At 36.6% G+C, this 16,500-nt stretch overlaps 1 protein-coding gene across 1 annotated transcript in view; it reads left to right on the forward strand.

The window, feature by feature from the left end:
• LOC113443096 (uncharacterized) overlaps nucleotides 1-6,360 on the forward strand; it is a 78,788-nt gene extending 72,428 nt beyond the window's left edge. The window contains exons 5-6 of the mRNA XM_087925028.1: nucleotides 2,154-2,300; nucleotides 3,717-6,360. Of these exons, the coding sequence (XP_087781154.1) occupies nucleotides 2,154-2,300; nucleotides 3,717-4,031 (462 nt within the window). The 3' untranslated portion in view covers nucleotides 4,032-6,360. The remainder of the gene's footprint in view (nucleotides 1-2,153; nucleotides 2,301-3,716) is intronic.
• The last annotated feature ends 10,140 nt before the right edge of the window (nucleotides 6,361-16,500 follow it).

Here is a 16,500-nt window from a genome sequence, read left to right on the forward strand (position 1 = left end):
GGGGTGGACTGAGGGTTTTTATTTTCAGTCCAAAAAAGGAGATAATTTTGGAAGGGGGTCAGGTAGATGCCTCCTTAATTCACTGAAATATAAGAAGTGGGGAAGCTACAATACAATTAGACTTGCAAGATTCTGTTATTATGTCCACTTTCAGCCAAAAGAGTTTTAGCTTTCCAGTAGAGTTTGTTTCCTGGTCTGGTATATCTAGTGGGCTAAAAGGGAGAGAAAGGTGATGGGAAGCATCAGTTTGAGATGAATTAGTCCAGAAAAATACTATGATTTGATGATATCGTAAACTACCAAGAGATAGAGAAGGGCCAAGATGGATGTACTACCCCTATCCCAAGACCACCACAGTTCTACCAGGACCCAGGAAGCATTTTTTTCTGTGCCAGAGGGTTTTTTTTTAAAAAAAAAAAAACTATATTCACCATCCAGAGTTACAATTGTGAATTGGGTGACCATATCAGTTGGTTAAATAAATAAATACCATGCTAAGCAAACAACTTTATTGCATAGTATATCACATGGAAAATAAAAATTTTAAAATTATTATTTTCCCTAAACCCAAGCCAAACCCAACTGTAAATTAAAATTCACTTCAAAATCAGGGGATTTAGATTCCAACATTGGTTATTAAACAGGCTCAAGTGAGGAAGGTTTTTATTAACTGTTTGATCCAAAGATGGCATATCCGAGGTGGATGGATATTATGTACTTGAGGGTTTTATATATACTGTTCCTGTCCTTTAAAGCTCACCATGACTTTGGCCCAACTCATGTAATGAGGTGGTTGGTTTTAATAATACTTCAATGGGACTTAATACCCTTTAAGCTAGTTATACTGAAGTGAAGACTTGCACGAATATAAATCTTAACTATAATGCACCACAAGCGGGACTTGCATTTGAGACAGAGCAATGGCTGAAATCATTTCATAAAATCATTTCATAATGGTTTCATTAGCTTTTCTACAAAAACTACTGATCAGACCTGCTTATGTCCCTGAATGCCTGTTGTACCCCTTTTCAAGTCCGGTTTGTCAAAAGACTCTCTGTCTTTGCTATATAGCAGGGGTCCCCAAACTTGGCAACTTTAAGACTTGTGGACTTCAATTCCCAGCATAGCTGGCTGAGGAATTCTGGGAATTGAAGTCCACAAGTCTTAAAGTTGCCAAGTTTGGGGACCCCTGCTATACAAAGATCCTATCTAGGATTCACGCCTTGCTAGGCCTCTGTCAAGACACTTGAAATGGGGCAGAGAATTCTCCCCATGTGGTGAAGTAACTGTGGTGCTCCTCATCAGACACTGGATCATATAGCAACTGGCTGCCATTTGAGTGCTTATACGGAAAACCAGATTTTCTCTAAGTAGCAAATACTGCGCTTAATTGGATAAATGGCCTAAATATTAATATATAGAATACTTATTCTTTTCTCATGAACCAACTTATTTCAAAATGCAACCTATAACTTATGCATAGCTTCTTGAATTCCTCAAACCTTACACAATTGACTAGATGCTTCCATCATATGTGTGTCATAGTACTATGTGCTCCTTTTATTTATTTTTTACTATTGTTATCCAGGTACTCTACGCCATACACTAAGTAAATAAATAACAGATCCTTAGAGCTCCCAGTCTAAGTATCCAATGTGGAAGTCCAAAGAACAAATTGACACATGGAAAAATGAATTTAAGTGAAACTTTTCTGAGGTGGTAGAATGGGTAATACCAATCTTTATGTACAAAAACATTTGAAAGTGGCATTTGACCACTGTAATTGTAATATGGGATTATCCACCAGAACCCACCTAAGATATTTTGCTATCTGAAATAAGAGACAAAATAATCCTTGCAATGGATGAGCAATTGAACTTTCCTTCTTTACCCTACCGGAATTCTGAAGGCTACTTTATGTTTTATCACATCCAGCTCTCTTTGTCCCCATCCTTCAGTATCTGATGCCTAAGGTGTCCAGATACATTTTACCAGGATTACTGTGCTGTCCTTTACTACCTTATAATTCTGTCACCTCCTTCTGCTTCATTTATAATGCAGGTGTCTTTCAGTTACTGGCACTTAGAAGCTAACATGCAAAACAGAATACAACTTTTATCAATGTTCTCTGTTTCTTTAATTTTCACGCACAGAGTATTTTCAAACACAATCTGGAAGAAGGGTTCCTGAAAAGAATAGCAAAGCGAAAAGTCCGTCGGCATGTCTTTGGAGAAATTAACACCAAGAAGGTTTATCAGTTTGGAACATCCTGTTCACCTTTTCATGCGCTGACTACAACTGTGCGTAAAACATGGGCAGGCAACCTAATGCTTATAGGCAACTATTCAACAGTTTTCTATTTTATATTAATTAAGTTTTCCTCTGTATGCCCTTCTGTTTGAGCCTACATATTAAGATAAAATTACATGTGTGGTCGTACCAGTGGTTATTTAATAACCACAAATTGACATATTTCTACCCTTACATTATGCTTATGATAAAATATGAACCAGGGTTACTTAGGAAGTCACACCAAATCAAACCCACACTAAACAAAGTTTTCGTTAAGAAACAACAGGCTAAAAGCTCACTAGTTTCCGGGATACCAGAATTATGTGTAGTTCAAGGCCTTCATCAAATATAGCTGTGAAAACAAAATAATATTGTATCTGCAAACTCACATTAAATTACAGTTCCGGTTCCATAAAACTGGAAAATTGCTACTTCCGCCCTAACAGTACAAAGAAGAGGGATAATGGCAGATATTATTATTCTGCTTTCACAAACAGACTGTTCTTTGCAAATATTTGCACTGGTGAATCAACTGCTAGATGTTTGAGTTCACTCCCAATGGATGTGAAAATAAATTTGCTTATGATGACCCTTCTATTCTCTCCCTTTCTCACACGCAGTCTTATTCCAGATCTAAGGCCAGACTAGATTTCTGAGGAGCACAAATGCAATGCATGTTTTATTTTACTGTAATGAATGGCCTTTGGGAAAACTCAGCAGCTGTGGGGTAATGAAAAGATGAAGGAAGGGAGTATTTAACTGGGTTTTTTTCTTTGCCTATTGTGGTTTCAACACAAATCACTTCCCAAGAGCTAGTATATGCATTTTAAAAGAAAAATAAGCTTCTTGGCTATTGCTTTTACATAATAAAAAGCACAGTATGGCATTCCAATTAATTATATTCATGCAATTACAGGTAGCCTTCGATTTATGGTCACAACTGAGCCAAAATTTCCATTGCTAAGCAAAACGTTAAGTGAGTTTTGTCCTATTTTATAACCTTCCTTGCCACAATGCTTCACTGCAGTTGTTCAATTAGTAACACAATTGTTAGATGAATCTAGCTTCCCCATTGACTTAGCTTGTCAGAAAGTCTCAAAAGGTGATCACATGACCCCAGGACACTATCACCATCATAGATATGAGCCAATTGCCAAGCATCCGAATTTTGGATCACGTGAACATGGAGATGTTGCAATGGTCATAAGTGTGAAAATGGGTCATAAGTCACTTTTTAGTGCTGTTGTAACTTTGAACGGTCACTAAACAAATGATTGTAAATCAAGGACTACCTGTAATTTAAGCTCTAATTGTGATGTGGCAGATTGCAATCAATTTTCTAAGAAAAATTACAATACGACTAGATTCTTAATATGGTGTCTTTCATGGATGATCTAGGTGGTCCTTTCTATACTTACTCTTAGGAGATGGAGACTCTAACCTTCCCCAGCAATCTGCCCATGACACCACGGATGATGAACAGGGGCATAGTGTGCACCACCGAGTCAGAGCTGAAAACGATGCAGCTGACATTCCCAGAACTGGATGAAGAGTCCGGAAAAAAACCTCACCCCAGAGATAGAAAGAAACCATTTGGTCCAACCAAAAAGTCCAACTTGCCTCCGATAATTAAGATGTCAAGATCCCAGCTCTCTGAAAATAAGAAGATCTCTGGCTGCCATCTTCCGAGGGTCCCCACTGTCCCTGCATCAATATCACTCAAGTGGGGAAAATTCTAAAAACTTGTTAAATAGCTCAATTAGTTTATCCCAAAGAGGTCTGGTCATGGGATGGTCCATGAACTTTTAGACATTCTGGAGCTGAGAACTGCACAGATGTCTCAGTGATCCAGAGAAGAATGCTGCTGCTATATATTGAATTATCAATGCAAAACTTTCTCAATAATTAAAACAAATGCTATGGCTTCTTTGGTGGGCCAAACCCAAACCAATTTAATCAGTTGCATGTACCATCAGAATAAAGCCAGATGTTTTATTAGGAATGATAGATTCACCGGCTGAATTGACATTTGCGATATTATGAAGGAAGCATATGGAACCCAAGAATGCCAATTTTAAAATCAAGTATTCATTCTGACTAATATGTTTATTTTTATTTAAAGACTTGGGAGTATTAAAGGCATATTAAAGGCATATTAAATATTAAAAATATTAAATTGGAGAATCACAGTGTGATTCCTGAGTGTGTGTCAATACACTGCATAGACCTCCCCGTTGGAAGGATATGGACTTCAAAGGAGTCTATAGTTTAGTAAGCTAAGTTGCACAGAAAAGTGTGAGCAAATCTTGCAAAATACAAATTTAGCAGTAATACGGCATGTTATACAGGTATAACTAAGGCTGGTTAATGGATATAAAATGTTTGCATCTTAAAGCTGTGATAACCAATGGAAAAACATCAATGGAACTATATAGTAATATTTTATATGGACTTGGAATATATAAGGAATATATATGTTATATAGAACTTGGAATATATAAGGAATTCTGTGTGTGTCAGACTAGAGAGGAAAAGGATATAATATATGTGAACCAAGATGACCTGGTTGTGATGACTATATGCAAATAAAAGAAGGTGTAGGGATAATTATGAATCTATTGAATGGTTCTAATTGTGACATAGACAGTAGTGTACAGAGTGGATCACAGGAAAATGGATTGGTGAACATAGAAGGAAAATGTGAAGAAATAAGAGTGAAAGTAGAATGATGATAGAAAGGGAAAGTATGTGACTTATACAAACATTGTCAGAAGATGGATTAATCTCCAAAAAGAATGAATGCAAAGAGAATGCTGGAAATTGAATAAGGAAACCTGATTGGAACAAAGTGCAAAGGTGGTACGGTATGCCACAGAAGTGTATGGAATTATGCTAATTGAAAGTACAAAAGGGGACACTTGTTGGAATGTTGAAGTGAGAGACTGTGAATAAAAAAACACATATATAATAGAATGTTTTCTGAAAAAAGAGTACAACTGGGGTATTGGCGGGGGTGGCCAGGCAAGGGGGTTGTCAGACATGCTATATAAGTATGGATTGGAAAATTAATATATTAAGTGCATTTAAAGACAAAGTAATTTGCAAAAGGAGATTGAGTGAAAAATTACAGGTTATACCAGCAAGCAAAAAATAAATAGAGCAAACTTACTAATTTGAATCATTTGGTATAACATTTAATAAAGAATGGAAAATGGAACAATTTTGAGATGTGCAAAAGTTGGTAGAAAAGTAGTGAATGATATGAGTCTCTTTACAAGAAATGAATGTTGGTCAAAAATAGTGAGAAGTTTGTATCTCACTTTAGCAAATTCTTTTTTACATACATCTATACTGTAACAATCATTCTGAAACAGTACGTAATTCATATTAGTCAGTATCATCCCCAAATACTTTAACTTTCTTCTCAATATTAAAAGACATATTTTTGTCAGAATCTCTTGAACTTGTGGGCTCATATTTTTAACCATCTTTGTTTTTTTGCCAGTTTATTTTAAATCGATCTAATGCTTCAAAATGTTTCAATTTGTTTATTAAATGTTCTAATCTATATCATTCTGAGGTTCTTGTAAAATCAGAGTTAGGTCGTAACTAAAACCTTTCAATTTATGTCTCTCTAAATTGTCGAGCCTGCTATTTTCTCATCCTGTTTAATGCCTCTAGACACAACCTCTAAGACTAAAATAAAAAGTAGAAGTGAGACAGGACATGCTCCCTTCTGAATTTCACATAGTTTAGTTAACTCATGATTGACAATAATATGTGCCTTTTATGGTGTATATATTGATTTATCCCTTAAATAAAATTCTCCCCAAAATCCATATCCTCCAAAACTTTCAACATAAAAGTCCAATTCAAGCAATCAAAAGCCTTCTCTGCATCAAGAAAAATCAATGCTGCCTTGTTGCAATATTTTATTGTAACCAGATTAGTTCTCACAATTGTCTCTTAATTGTCTTTTAGGTAAAAGTCCACACTGATCCTCATGAATAAAATCTTGTAAAATCCTCTTTACCATGTCAGCCAGTATTGTTATAAATATTTTATAATCATTATTTATGTCTGTCTATCTATCTATCTATCTATCTATCTATCTATCTATCTATCTATCTATCATCTATCTATCTATCTATCTATTAAATTCAGCAATGAAATTGGTCTATAATTTTCAGTTTAAGTCAAGTCCTCTGCCCTCTTTTGGGAGTAAAGAAATGTTCACTTCTTTCTTTGATTCTGTCATAAGAGACCCATCTAAAAAGTTCATACATATTTAAATAGTTGTAGAAGATGATCTTCAAAATGCTTATTAACTTGGTGATCCATCAGGGCCTGGTGCCTATCCTATTTTGATGTTTCTTATAGCCTCTGATTTTTCAAAAGTTGTTATAGTACTATTCATATTTTGTTTCTTGAGAGAATTAAGAAATTGGTGTGTTTTTTCAAATAATCATTAATCTTTTCTAGGGAAACTTCATGGTTTTTATATAGATTTGAATAAAAATCATAAAAGTATTTCTGAATAATTACAGGATTAATATAGTCTTACCTTCTTGAATCTTCAGTATTATTTTCCTTTCTCTCTTCCTTTTCAATGTATAAATCAACCATTTGCCAGTTTCAGATTGTTTAATTTAGCCTCTTTTTCTCTTACAATTAACATGGTTTTTTACTTCTGTAAGAGTTTAATTGGATGTAAAATAGTACACTCAGGTGCTTTCTATAAATCCTCTTCTTTCCTTTTAATTTCATCTAATATAATTTATATTTTTTTCTGAGATTTCTTGTTTAACTCCCAATTATATAGAATAAAATAGCTTCACATTACAACTTCAGTGGAAATTAAAGAAAATTACAATTTTCTTTATCCAGATTCTTATAAAAATTAATTTAACTTCTTTTTACAAGTTTCCATATATTGGGGGGGGAAAACCTTTTTTTTATCATTTGGCATATAAAGTCCAACAATTATTGATTTGATGCCTTGTATCTCTACTTCTACTGTATTTCATATCTGCCTTGCTCTTTTGACAATAAAAGCTGTAGCTTATTTATTAAACTTCTATGTCTCCCATCTCACCAAGGCAATTCTAGGCTACTTTAAGCTCTGATTTAATATAGAAAACAATGCCATCAATCTTTTTCACACCTGCTGATCTAAATTCCTCACTAAAGATTTATATATCAAATATTTTACATCTTTTGACCTTATGCATGTTTCCTACAAACAAATTGCATCTTGATTCAACTTTTTAAAATAATGGATAACCTTTCCCTTTTGAGAAGCATGTTCCAAATTGTAATTTTCTCCTCCATACTCAGGAAAACAATCTGTCAAAGTCTTTAGCTGTGGCTCCTATCAGTAACCTGTTGCTGCTCATGTACCCCTTTCTCTTCGACATTCATTAAATCTTGTTCTAAGTCTGACCCATGTTTGTTTTTAATAAAACCCTTGACCTTTTAAATAGATTTTAATATGAATCTTTTTTACTAATAGCTAAAGATTACACTCTCTAATTTATTCCAAATGGAGTAAATAAGTTCATCAGCTGATTTGGAAGCACTGGATCACTTCAGCTGCAAGACAAATTTGAATTTACAGTTGGCTTAATTATATCCTCAAACTAAAATATTGCAAAAAAAATTTTTTTTAATACCTGTCATTTAAGAGATACTAATTAAATTTTATAAAGCAAAATCACTGTAATCTTTATATCACTACTCTCTTTAAGCAGTATGCTCATGTCCCAGGATAATGATGCAGGATCCAATCAGGGTTGGTCACTGAGGTCAAAGGTTTAGCCTTTCAAGCTTTTGGACTCGTGCTGGGCTCCAGCATGAGTCTGAAAGTTTGGAAGACTGAACCTCTGGTCCCTTGATTGGATCCTGCAGTATTCTCAGGTTTTGTATTCCTACTTCAGAATCAGTGCAGATGGAAATATCAGTAACAGTCTGTTCTAAATTTTGTTAGAGGCAATTTCAATGATCTGGAGAATTTAAATGTTAAAAGCTAATATCCAATGTTGATTAAGGTAACTGCTGATCTGAAGCAACGAGTATTGAAATGATGGAAGCTTTCCAGCAGGTATTGTTGGCATAATGTGATTTATTAAAGTATGCTAGATGCTTGGTGACCATCCTGGTTGTTGATTCTTTTTGTTTTCTGATTCCTTGTCCCAAACTATATAAAAGCAACAAAAAAAGTTTGCTTTTAATGCCTTTTCATGCCTATGGATTATGAGTCAATAAAAACCCAATTTCTTCATCTTCCTTGGAGATATGAACAGTTTTAACCTACACATTATCTGGTTTATATTAATTCAAACATCATTGCTTTCAAAGAATCTGGGGACTGTGATATGATGATAGTGCTAAGAAACCTCTTGGCTATTTCTACATTGTTCTCAAATACAGATTTACATGGATTAATTTGCATCTGTAAAGTGCATGTGTATTAAAATCCACACTAGAACTAAACCCATTATGGCTTTCTTGGTTTTTTTTTATTACACTATTCAGATCTTCAATCTTCACAGCCCCTCCCAACTGCTGCTGAACAAATGCAAAAATATGAAAAAAGGAACATTAACAGCCATGAAGAACAAATTAGACAGTGCCAAAATGAAATACAAACTATATTTCATATTTTCTAGAACAGACAAGATGTGAACCCCCTAACGTTGTGCTATGCTATTATGTTATGCTAATGTTATGCCATTACAAAATTTTATTTTTGCAAGATAAAATCAAGCTTCCATTTCCCTATTAAGGTGCTTTGCAGTTGAATTGTTTCTCTTAAAACCAGAGTTGTTGTTTTTTTAAAATAGACAAGTGGCTCTATGCCACTGTGATAACAACACTAGGGAGAGGCAACTCAGACATTAAAAATGGAAAGCTGAGACATGCTGAGCCTTTTGCAAACAAGGGCAACTTAAAATTTGGGTCCCTGAGACAGTCCTTGGCACTAATGATCAAAGCAGCTCTAGGAATCAGATCTTGGTAAAAGGCAGAAGTTAAATGGAAGTGTCTTGTAAATCAAACTGAATCAACATCTCCAAATTTCCCCAGAGAATTTGCACCTGATGCAAATTGCAACATGCAAAGCTGTGGAAGAAACCTTCAGCCCCTAAGCAAAAGAACTAATGTAAAAACACATCAAGGAAGATTTGCTTCAAAAGAAGCAATCTGGATCACACAATCGAAGCAGTGTGGATGTTTGACCTGTATATGTAGCCTCATCAAGTACATGATCCAGGATTAATTCCTTTTTCTTTATCATTTCTTTTTTAAAGCCAGACCCACAACTTTCCATTTCAAACTTGTGGCTGCAGAATTTTTGCTCCCATCATTCCCAGCCACCATGGGAAATATGCAGGACTTGAGTTAAGGAAAAAGCCTTTCATGTAGTAATCCCTACTGCTCTGGAACGTGCTTTACCCAAAGTTACATACGACAGATTTCTTTCTTTTCATTCATCAAAGCAATTAAAATGTTATTCTGTAATACTTCTGGACCTAATTGATTGGGCAGATATCATGGTATTATGTACTGCATTGTTTTAATTTGCTTTTCTATCTTCTTGATATGATCTAGAGTCTCATAGCTGGGACTGGTCTACAAATTTTGTAAATGAAAGTAAGATACTGTATATTCTACAAATATGGTTTCTTCTATTTGTGAGAGACAATCCAACCAGCTCTATCTGAATTCCTAAACAGGCCTTGTTGCATGGGATAAAAATTGTTGATCAATCACAACACAAATGAAAGAAAACAAGGCAGTCACATGTTATAAGCATTGTTAAGAATTTTGACTGGAACAATAGCTGATCATGAAGGTAAAAATAAGTCACTTATATAATATGCCATTGGAGAAGCTGGGAGGTTTCATCCAAGTGGCTGCTAAACTAAGAAATTGTTTTATTAAGATTTTGGTAATTTATAAATTAGGTTGTTTATAAATTATGATATTAACTACATTTAAGTTTTAATAGATTTACATGGGTTTTAGTTAAGGTCGGTTACTACCATTTGTAGGCTCCCTATTATTTGCTATGAGTGTTATTATCTTATATGTGTATATATTAATATAATAATATTATATATATATATATATATATATATATATATATATATATATATATATATATATATATATATATGGTATTCAGCTTTGTTCGGGTATTTTCCCACGTCATTATAGTTGTGCTTTTAAAGTTGTAGCGACGTTTTGGCAGAATCTCATCTGCCATCATCAGGCTTCTGTATTGTGTTCGTCTGTGAGTCAGACTTTTACAGTTGTTTCAGTTTTAAATTTGGGGCTAGCCTACTGCTGTGCCGGAATGGTTTTTTTCTTCATCCTGATTGGTTGGGAGTCTTAGTCTGTGTTTATTGGTCTTGGAGTTTTCTGTGTTCTGCTTGATTGGTGTTTCTAATATCTTCTGTCTGTTTTCTGGCTTTTTTTGTCTTGGTTGGCTGGCAACATTGTGTTCCTGTATTGGAGGCTTTTAGTGCAGCTTGGCTCCGAGTAAATGGATGGCTATCATTTGTTAGGAAGTTAGGTTTCATCTGGGTGCCTGGTTGGGGTGTGTTTGAACTGGAGGTATCAGGGGGGATCTGTTTGTGCTCAGGTGTTTGCCTGGCTAGTGGTGTGGAGATTTTTTTGTTTGTGAGTGCAGGCTTCCAAACAATTGACAGTCTGGTGGAATCATCTCTTCTATTCATGTTTTCAGGTCTTTTTTAAATCTCTATGGCTTCTCTGATTCTGTGGCTGGGGTTTTCTATAGCGGCTAGGGTTTGGTGCCATTGAAGTTGATGCTATGACCTGTGGCTTTCATGTGTTGGACTAGTGAGGAAGTGTGTTCCAGCTTTTTTACTGCATTTTTGTGTTCATCCAGGCGGGTACTTATTCTTTTATTGGTCTGTCCAATGTATGCGGAGGGGCATGATGCACAGGGGACTTCCTATATGCCTTGGTTTTCCAGGTCAATTTTATCTTTGGGGTTTCTAAGGATGGCTGCTATTTTTCCGTCTGTTTTGAAGGCAGTCTTGATGTGATGCCTCTTATGTAGGGCAGGACAGCTGTTCCATAGGTCTCCATTATGTCTCAGTGTGTTTTTGTGGATCAAGCCAGTGAGTTTGCTTTTGTGGAAGCCGTTAGCTGTCAGTACTTTAGTCAGGGTGCATAGTTCAGTCTTTATGTGTGTCTTGCCTGCCAGGCATTTGGTTCTGGCGATTAGTGTTTTGGCCATGGAGTTTATCTGTGCTGGGTGGTGGTGGGATTGGGCGTTGAGGTAGCGGTTGGTGTGTGTTTTCTTCTGGTATATGTTGTGTCCTAGTGTGCCATCTGTTTCTTTGTAGATTAGTACATCTAGGAAAGGTAGTTGTTTGTTTGTTTCCATTTCCATGGTGAACTTGATTTTGGGGTGTGTGCTGTTTAGGTGTGTTAGGAAATTGTTTAGGTTTTCTTTTCCATGGGGCCAAATCACAAATGTGTCATCGATGTATCTTAACCATAGTTTGGGTTTGTGGGTGGTGTTAGCCAGGACTCTGGATTCAAATTCTTCCATGAACAGGTTTGCAATGACGGGTGACAGTGGTGATCCCATAGGGGCTCCTTCAATTTGCTTGTATCTTTGTCCTTTGTATATGAAACATGTGTTGGTTAAGCAGTGTTCTGCTAGTTCCGTGAGGTGTTTAGCTGGTTGGTATTTATTTTTGATGATTTCAAGAGTTTCTTTTATCGGGACTTGAGTGAATAGTGAAACCATGTCGAAACTTACAAGCAGATCTTCTTGTTCCATGTGTAGATCTTTGATCATTTCTAAGAAGTGATATGAGTTTTGTACATGTGAAGCTGCTATTTCAGCATGGGGCTGTAGCTGTTTTGCTAAGTGTTTAGCTAGGTTTTGTAGTGGTGCTCCTCTGGAGCTGACTATGGGTCTGAGAGGTATGCCTTCTTTGTGTATTTTTGGGAGGCCGTATAGTTTGGGGCATCTGGAAGATTTTTCTCTTGGGATGATCGTCTATTGGATCTCTTTGCTCATGTGGCTGGTTATAATTTTCTTCTTGGTTATTTTTTCCAGATATGTGGTTGGGTCCGTGTTTATGGGTTTGTATGTGGAGTCTTGGAGTAGGTCTGTCAATTTTGTTTTGTAGTCTTTTCTATCCATTACTACTGTGGCATTCCCGTTGTCTGCTGGAAGTATGATTATGCTGCTATCCTTTTTTGGGGCTTGCAGGGCTTTTAGTTCTTCTTTGTACAAGTTACTTTTGGGTGGTTTGCTTGTGCATAGGATATTAGTAACTTCGTGACTTATTCTATCAGCTTCATCTGTATTTAATTTAGTTAGGCTGGATTCTACTGCACATACGATAGATTCTGTGGGGAATTTTGGGGGTGCTATAGCTTAATTGAATCCTTTGGTTAGGACATCTGTTTCTGTTTTGGTGAGTTCTCTGTTGGAAACATTATATACTAATTGTTTCAGGTGTTCTTGTGAGTTGTTGGGGGCTTTCTTGTCGTGTTCTAATTTCTTTAGTTTCTTCAAGAGTTTGTCATTTTTGTAAGTGGTTTCAGTTTCAGCTCTCCAAGTTGTAAGTTGTTTTATCTTGTCCCAAAGTAGAGGGTGGATTTTGCTGCTCAATTCCAGGTGTAGTGCTAGCAAATCTTTGTTTAACTGATCCAATTGGAATCTCTTTCTGTGGAGCTCGTTCCTGAGTAGAGCCATTTCAGTTCTTTTCAGGATACATTTAGTAGCTGCTGTGCTGTGATGAAATGTTAGTTTGAAGCAGGTTGGTGTTGCATTGTTGTCTCTGCACCTGCGTAGGAATTTGAGGTCACATAGTATTCCTGCTCTTTTAACTTCCAGCTTCTCATAGGTTTTGGTCTGGCTGTTTATTTCCTCCCTGTAGAGGTCTGATATTTGCATGATGTACAGGGGACTTCATATATGCCTTGGTTTTCCAGGTCAATTTTATCTTTGGGGTTTCTTAGGATGGCTGCTATTTTTCTGTTTGTTTTGAAGGCAGTCTTGATGTGATGCCTGTGTAGTGTCTTACTGATTTTGTCTGTAGTACCTCTTATGTAGGGCAGGACAGCTGTACTCACAGATGAACACAATACAGAAGCCGGATGATGGCAGATGAGATTCTGCTGAAACGTTGCTACAACTTTAAAAGCACAACTATAATGACAGAAAATACCGGAACAAAGCTGAATACAACAAGAGAGAGAGAGAGAGAGCGCAGACAGTAGACCAAATATATTGGTCACATTATATATATACATATACATATACATATACATATACATACACTACATTACAGAATTCTCTCTTTTGGAAATAAGCAGTACGATGCAGAGCAAACTCCGGCTGCATATTGTGCATTGTATTCCAGATTCCTTTTAAATCTTGATTAAAATGTAATGGTTTTTTAAAAAAATAATAATAATATTAGAAGGCCGTGCAGAGCTAGCAGCCACCAAGAATGGAATTCCAGGTTGAAATGCAAGAGAGAAGAATGATAGTGGACAGCACATCTATATCATAGCTGTGTATCAGTTTTGTAACAGTTTAATTGCCATGGATCTTGCACACACAAGTCTTGCAAACACAAATTCGCAATACTGAAATGTCTCAGACTGATACATTCGATCTGATAAATAGAGATAGACATCATCTTTTAAAAGTTGCTTCTGTTGTTATGGGGACTGTATTAGGATTTGTACCTATTGTCCTTGAGAGGATGAATACTGAAGGCCATTACTCTTGATTAATCTTCTCTGAAGGACATGGCCTTGGAATCCCCAGAATCTGACATACAGTGCATTCAGAAAGTATTCAGACCCCCTTCACTTTTGTCAATTTTGTTATGCTGCAGCCTGATTCTACACTTGTTGAAATTATTTTCCCCCTCATTGATCTACACTCAGTACCCCACAATGACAAACAACTGAAAACAGCATTTTAGAAATGTCTGTAAATTTATTAAAAAGAAAAAAGTGAAATATCACATTGGCATAAGTATTCAGACCCTTCACTTGGTACTTTGTTGAATTGCTGTCTTTGACAGCAATTACTGCCTTGAGTCTTTTGGAGTATGACGTGACAAGCTTTGCACACCTGGATTGAGGGATTTTTGGCCATTCTTCCTTGCAAATCCTCTCAAGATTAGTCAGGTTGGATGGCTACCATCAATGGAGAGCTATTTTCAGGTCCCTCCAGAGATGTTCAATAGGGTTCATGTCAGCGCTCTGACTTGGCCACTCTAGGACATTCACAGAGTTGTCCCTAAGCCACTCCTGTGTTGTTTGGCTATGGGCTTAGGATCATTGTCATGCTGGAAAGTGGATCTTCAGCCCAGTCTGAGGTCCTGAGTACTGTGGAACGGTTTTCATTGAGGATATTCCTGTATTTTGCTCCATTCAGCTGTCTCTCAACCCTAACTAGTCTCCCAGACCCTGCTGCTAAAAAACGCCCCCACGGCATGATGCTGCCACCATCGTGCTTCACTGTTAGGATGGCTATTGGGCAGGTGATAAGCACCACACCATAGACTCAGATTCAACAGGGAAAACCTTAACATAAGAATCCGTGCTTGGTGGCCATCATTGCTAAAAAAACAGGTTTCTGACAGGGAAAACAAAGTTGAGCTAATCTAGGAGGTTCACACAATTGTACACACAAACACATACACCTTTCAATTGTTACTAAGGTTATTCTTGTTCTTTTCATTATGTTTTGTGACAGTGCAGGTAAAAAAGGGTGGGGGACAAAAGCAGAGCACTCAAGGAAATGGTCTCTCTCTATTTTTCATTAACTAATTTTATCTCTCTCTCTCTGTCTCTCTCTCTCTCCAGAGTTGAAGGTCACCTTGGCTGTCACTCAGGGCTGTTGTTTGTTAGGACGAAAAGTTGAATCAGCGGGGGGAAGCCGAAGAGAAAAATTAGTGTGTTCATAATGTTGAAAAAATTAAATAAATAAATCAGATAATTTGCACTGTTTGTAGTAACTGTGGGAGCTCGTCTGGATGACAGCTAAGCTGGCACGTTCAACTGTCATTAAAAGGGCAGATAATGTTCTTTATTTCACCGGGAAGACTCAAATATTGACAAGGCTGAGTCTTTTCTGCTCCAAGCAATGTACTTAAAACCATCTCCCACAGTGGATCTCTCAGCATTCAGGCTGCTCTTCTGGAGAGCATCATGTTATTTTCCACACAGTGCTTTGAAATTTGTTCTTTTCTATTTTCCTGCCCAAGGAGCGTTGTGGCACACATGATGCCAATCACATCCCATTTTGCTTCTTACAAAGAGTCCCCATCAGATACTTTGGGATGAGAATTAGAGACAGTGAGAAACAGCCAGTAAAATCCATTTGTTGTGTAGCGGATCAATAATCTTCTGCGGGCACCAGGAGATACACAGTGAAATCAGATCTATTTGGTCAAAGGTGACATCAATTTTTTTCCTTACATTTATTTTTAGGTTCAACAAATGTGCTTCAAGATCTGGTTGTCTCTTACCTCCAGAATGATAACATTAAGAGGTTCTTTTTTTCTCCTTGCAGGTTTTTTTTTTCTCTGATCGAGATATATTTTCTCTCTCATTAAAACTACAGATGAATCCTAGTGGATCAACAGATAACAGACATTAGGATATAAATTCCTTCTCATTAAAAAGGTACATCAATTGAAAAGTCTTTTGCAATTCTATAATTATAACATGCGTCAGAAGGGCCATTTGATATGTGTCTCTTTTGCTTTGCTACATGTAGGTTACACTCTCTCCTATTGCTCTTCCTGTTTTCCTCTGTCCAAATGCCAACAGGCAGCCTCTTGGTAACCCTTATTTTTCTTCCCTAGTTCTCTTCCCTTTCTACACATCTTCCTTAAAAGGCAGGGATGACTTAACACTTTACTTCCATCCAGTTAATGCAGCCGTTGATTCTTCCACTGCAGGTTGAAGGAGCTTTTAAAGCAAGGCTTCCCAACCATGGCAACTTTAAGACCTGTGGATTTCAACCCCCAGAATTCCCATTACTATGTAAAGTTGACAGTTTTGTGATATAAAATAACATGAAATATCTGTTTAGTGAGACTTAAGGGAAGCATTAAAAAAATCTCCCAGGAGAGATGATCACATGACATAATGGTGATGTCATCAGTAAAACTGGGTCCCTTTGACATTTGA

The sequence above is a fragment of the Pseudonaja textilis genome, chromosome 2 (assembly GCF_049901715.1).
Source record: "Pseudonaja textilis isolate UNSWEBS1 chromosome 2, rPseTex1.2, whole genome shotgun sequence".
In the NCBI taxonomy this organism is placed as follows: domain Eukaryota; kingdom Metazoa; phylum Chordata; class Lepidosauria; order Squamata; family Elapidae; genus Pseudonaja; species Pseudonaja textilis.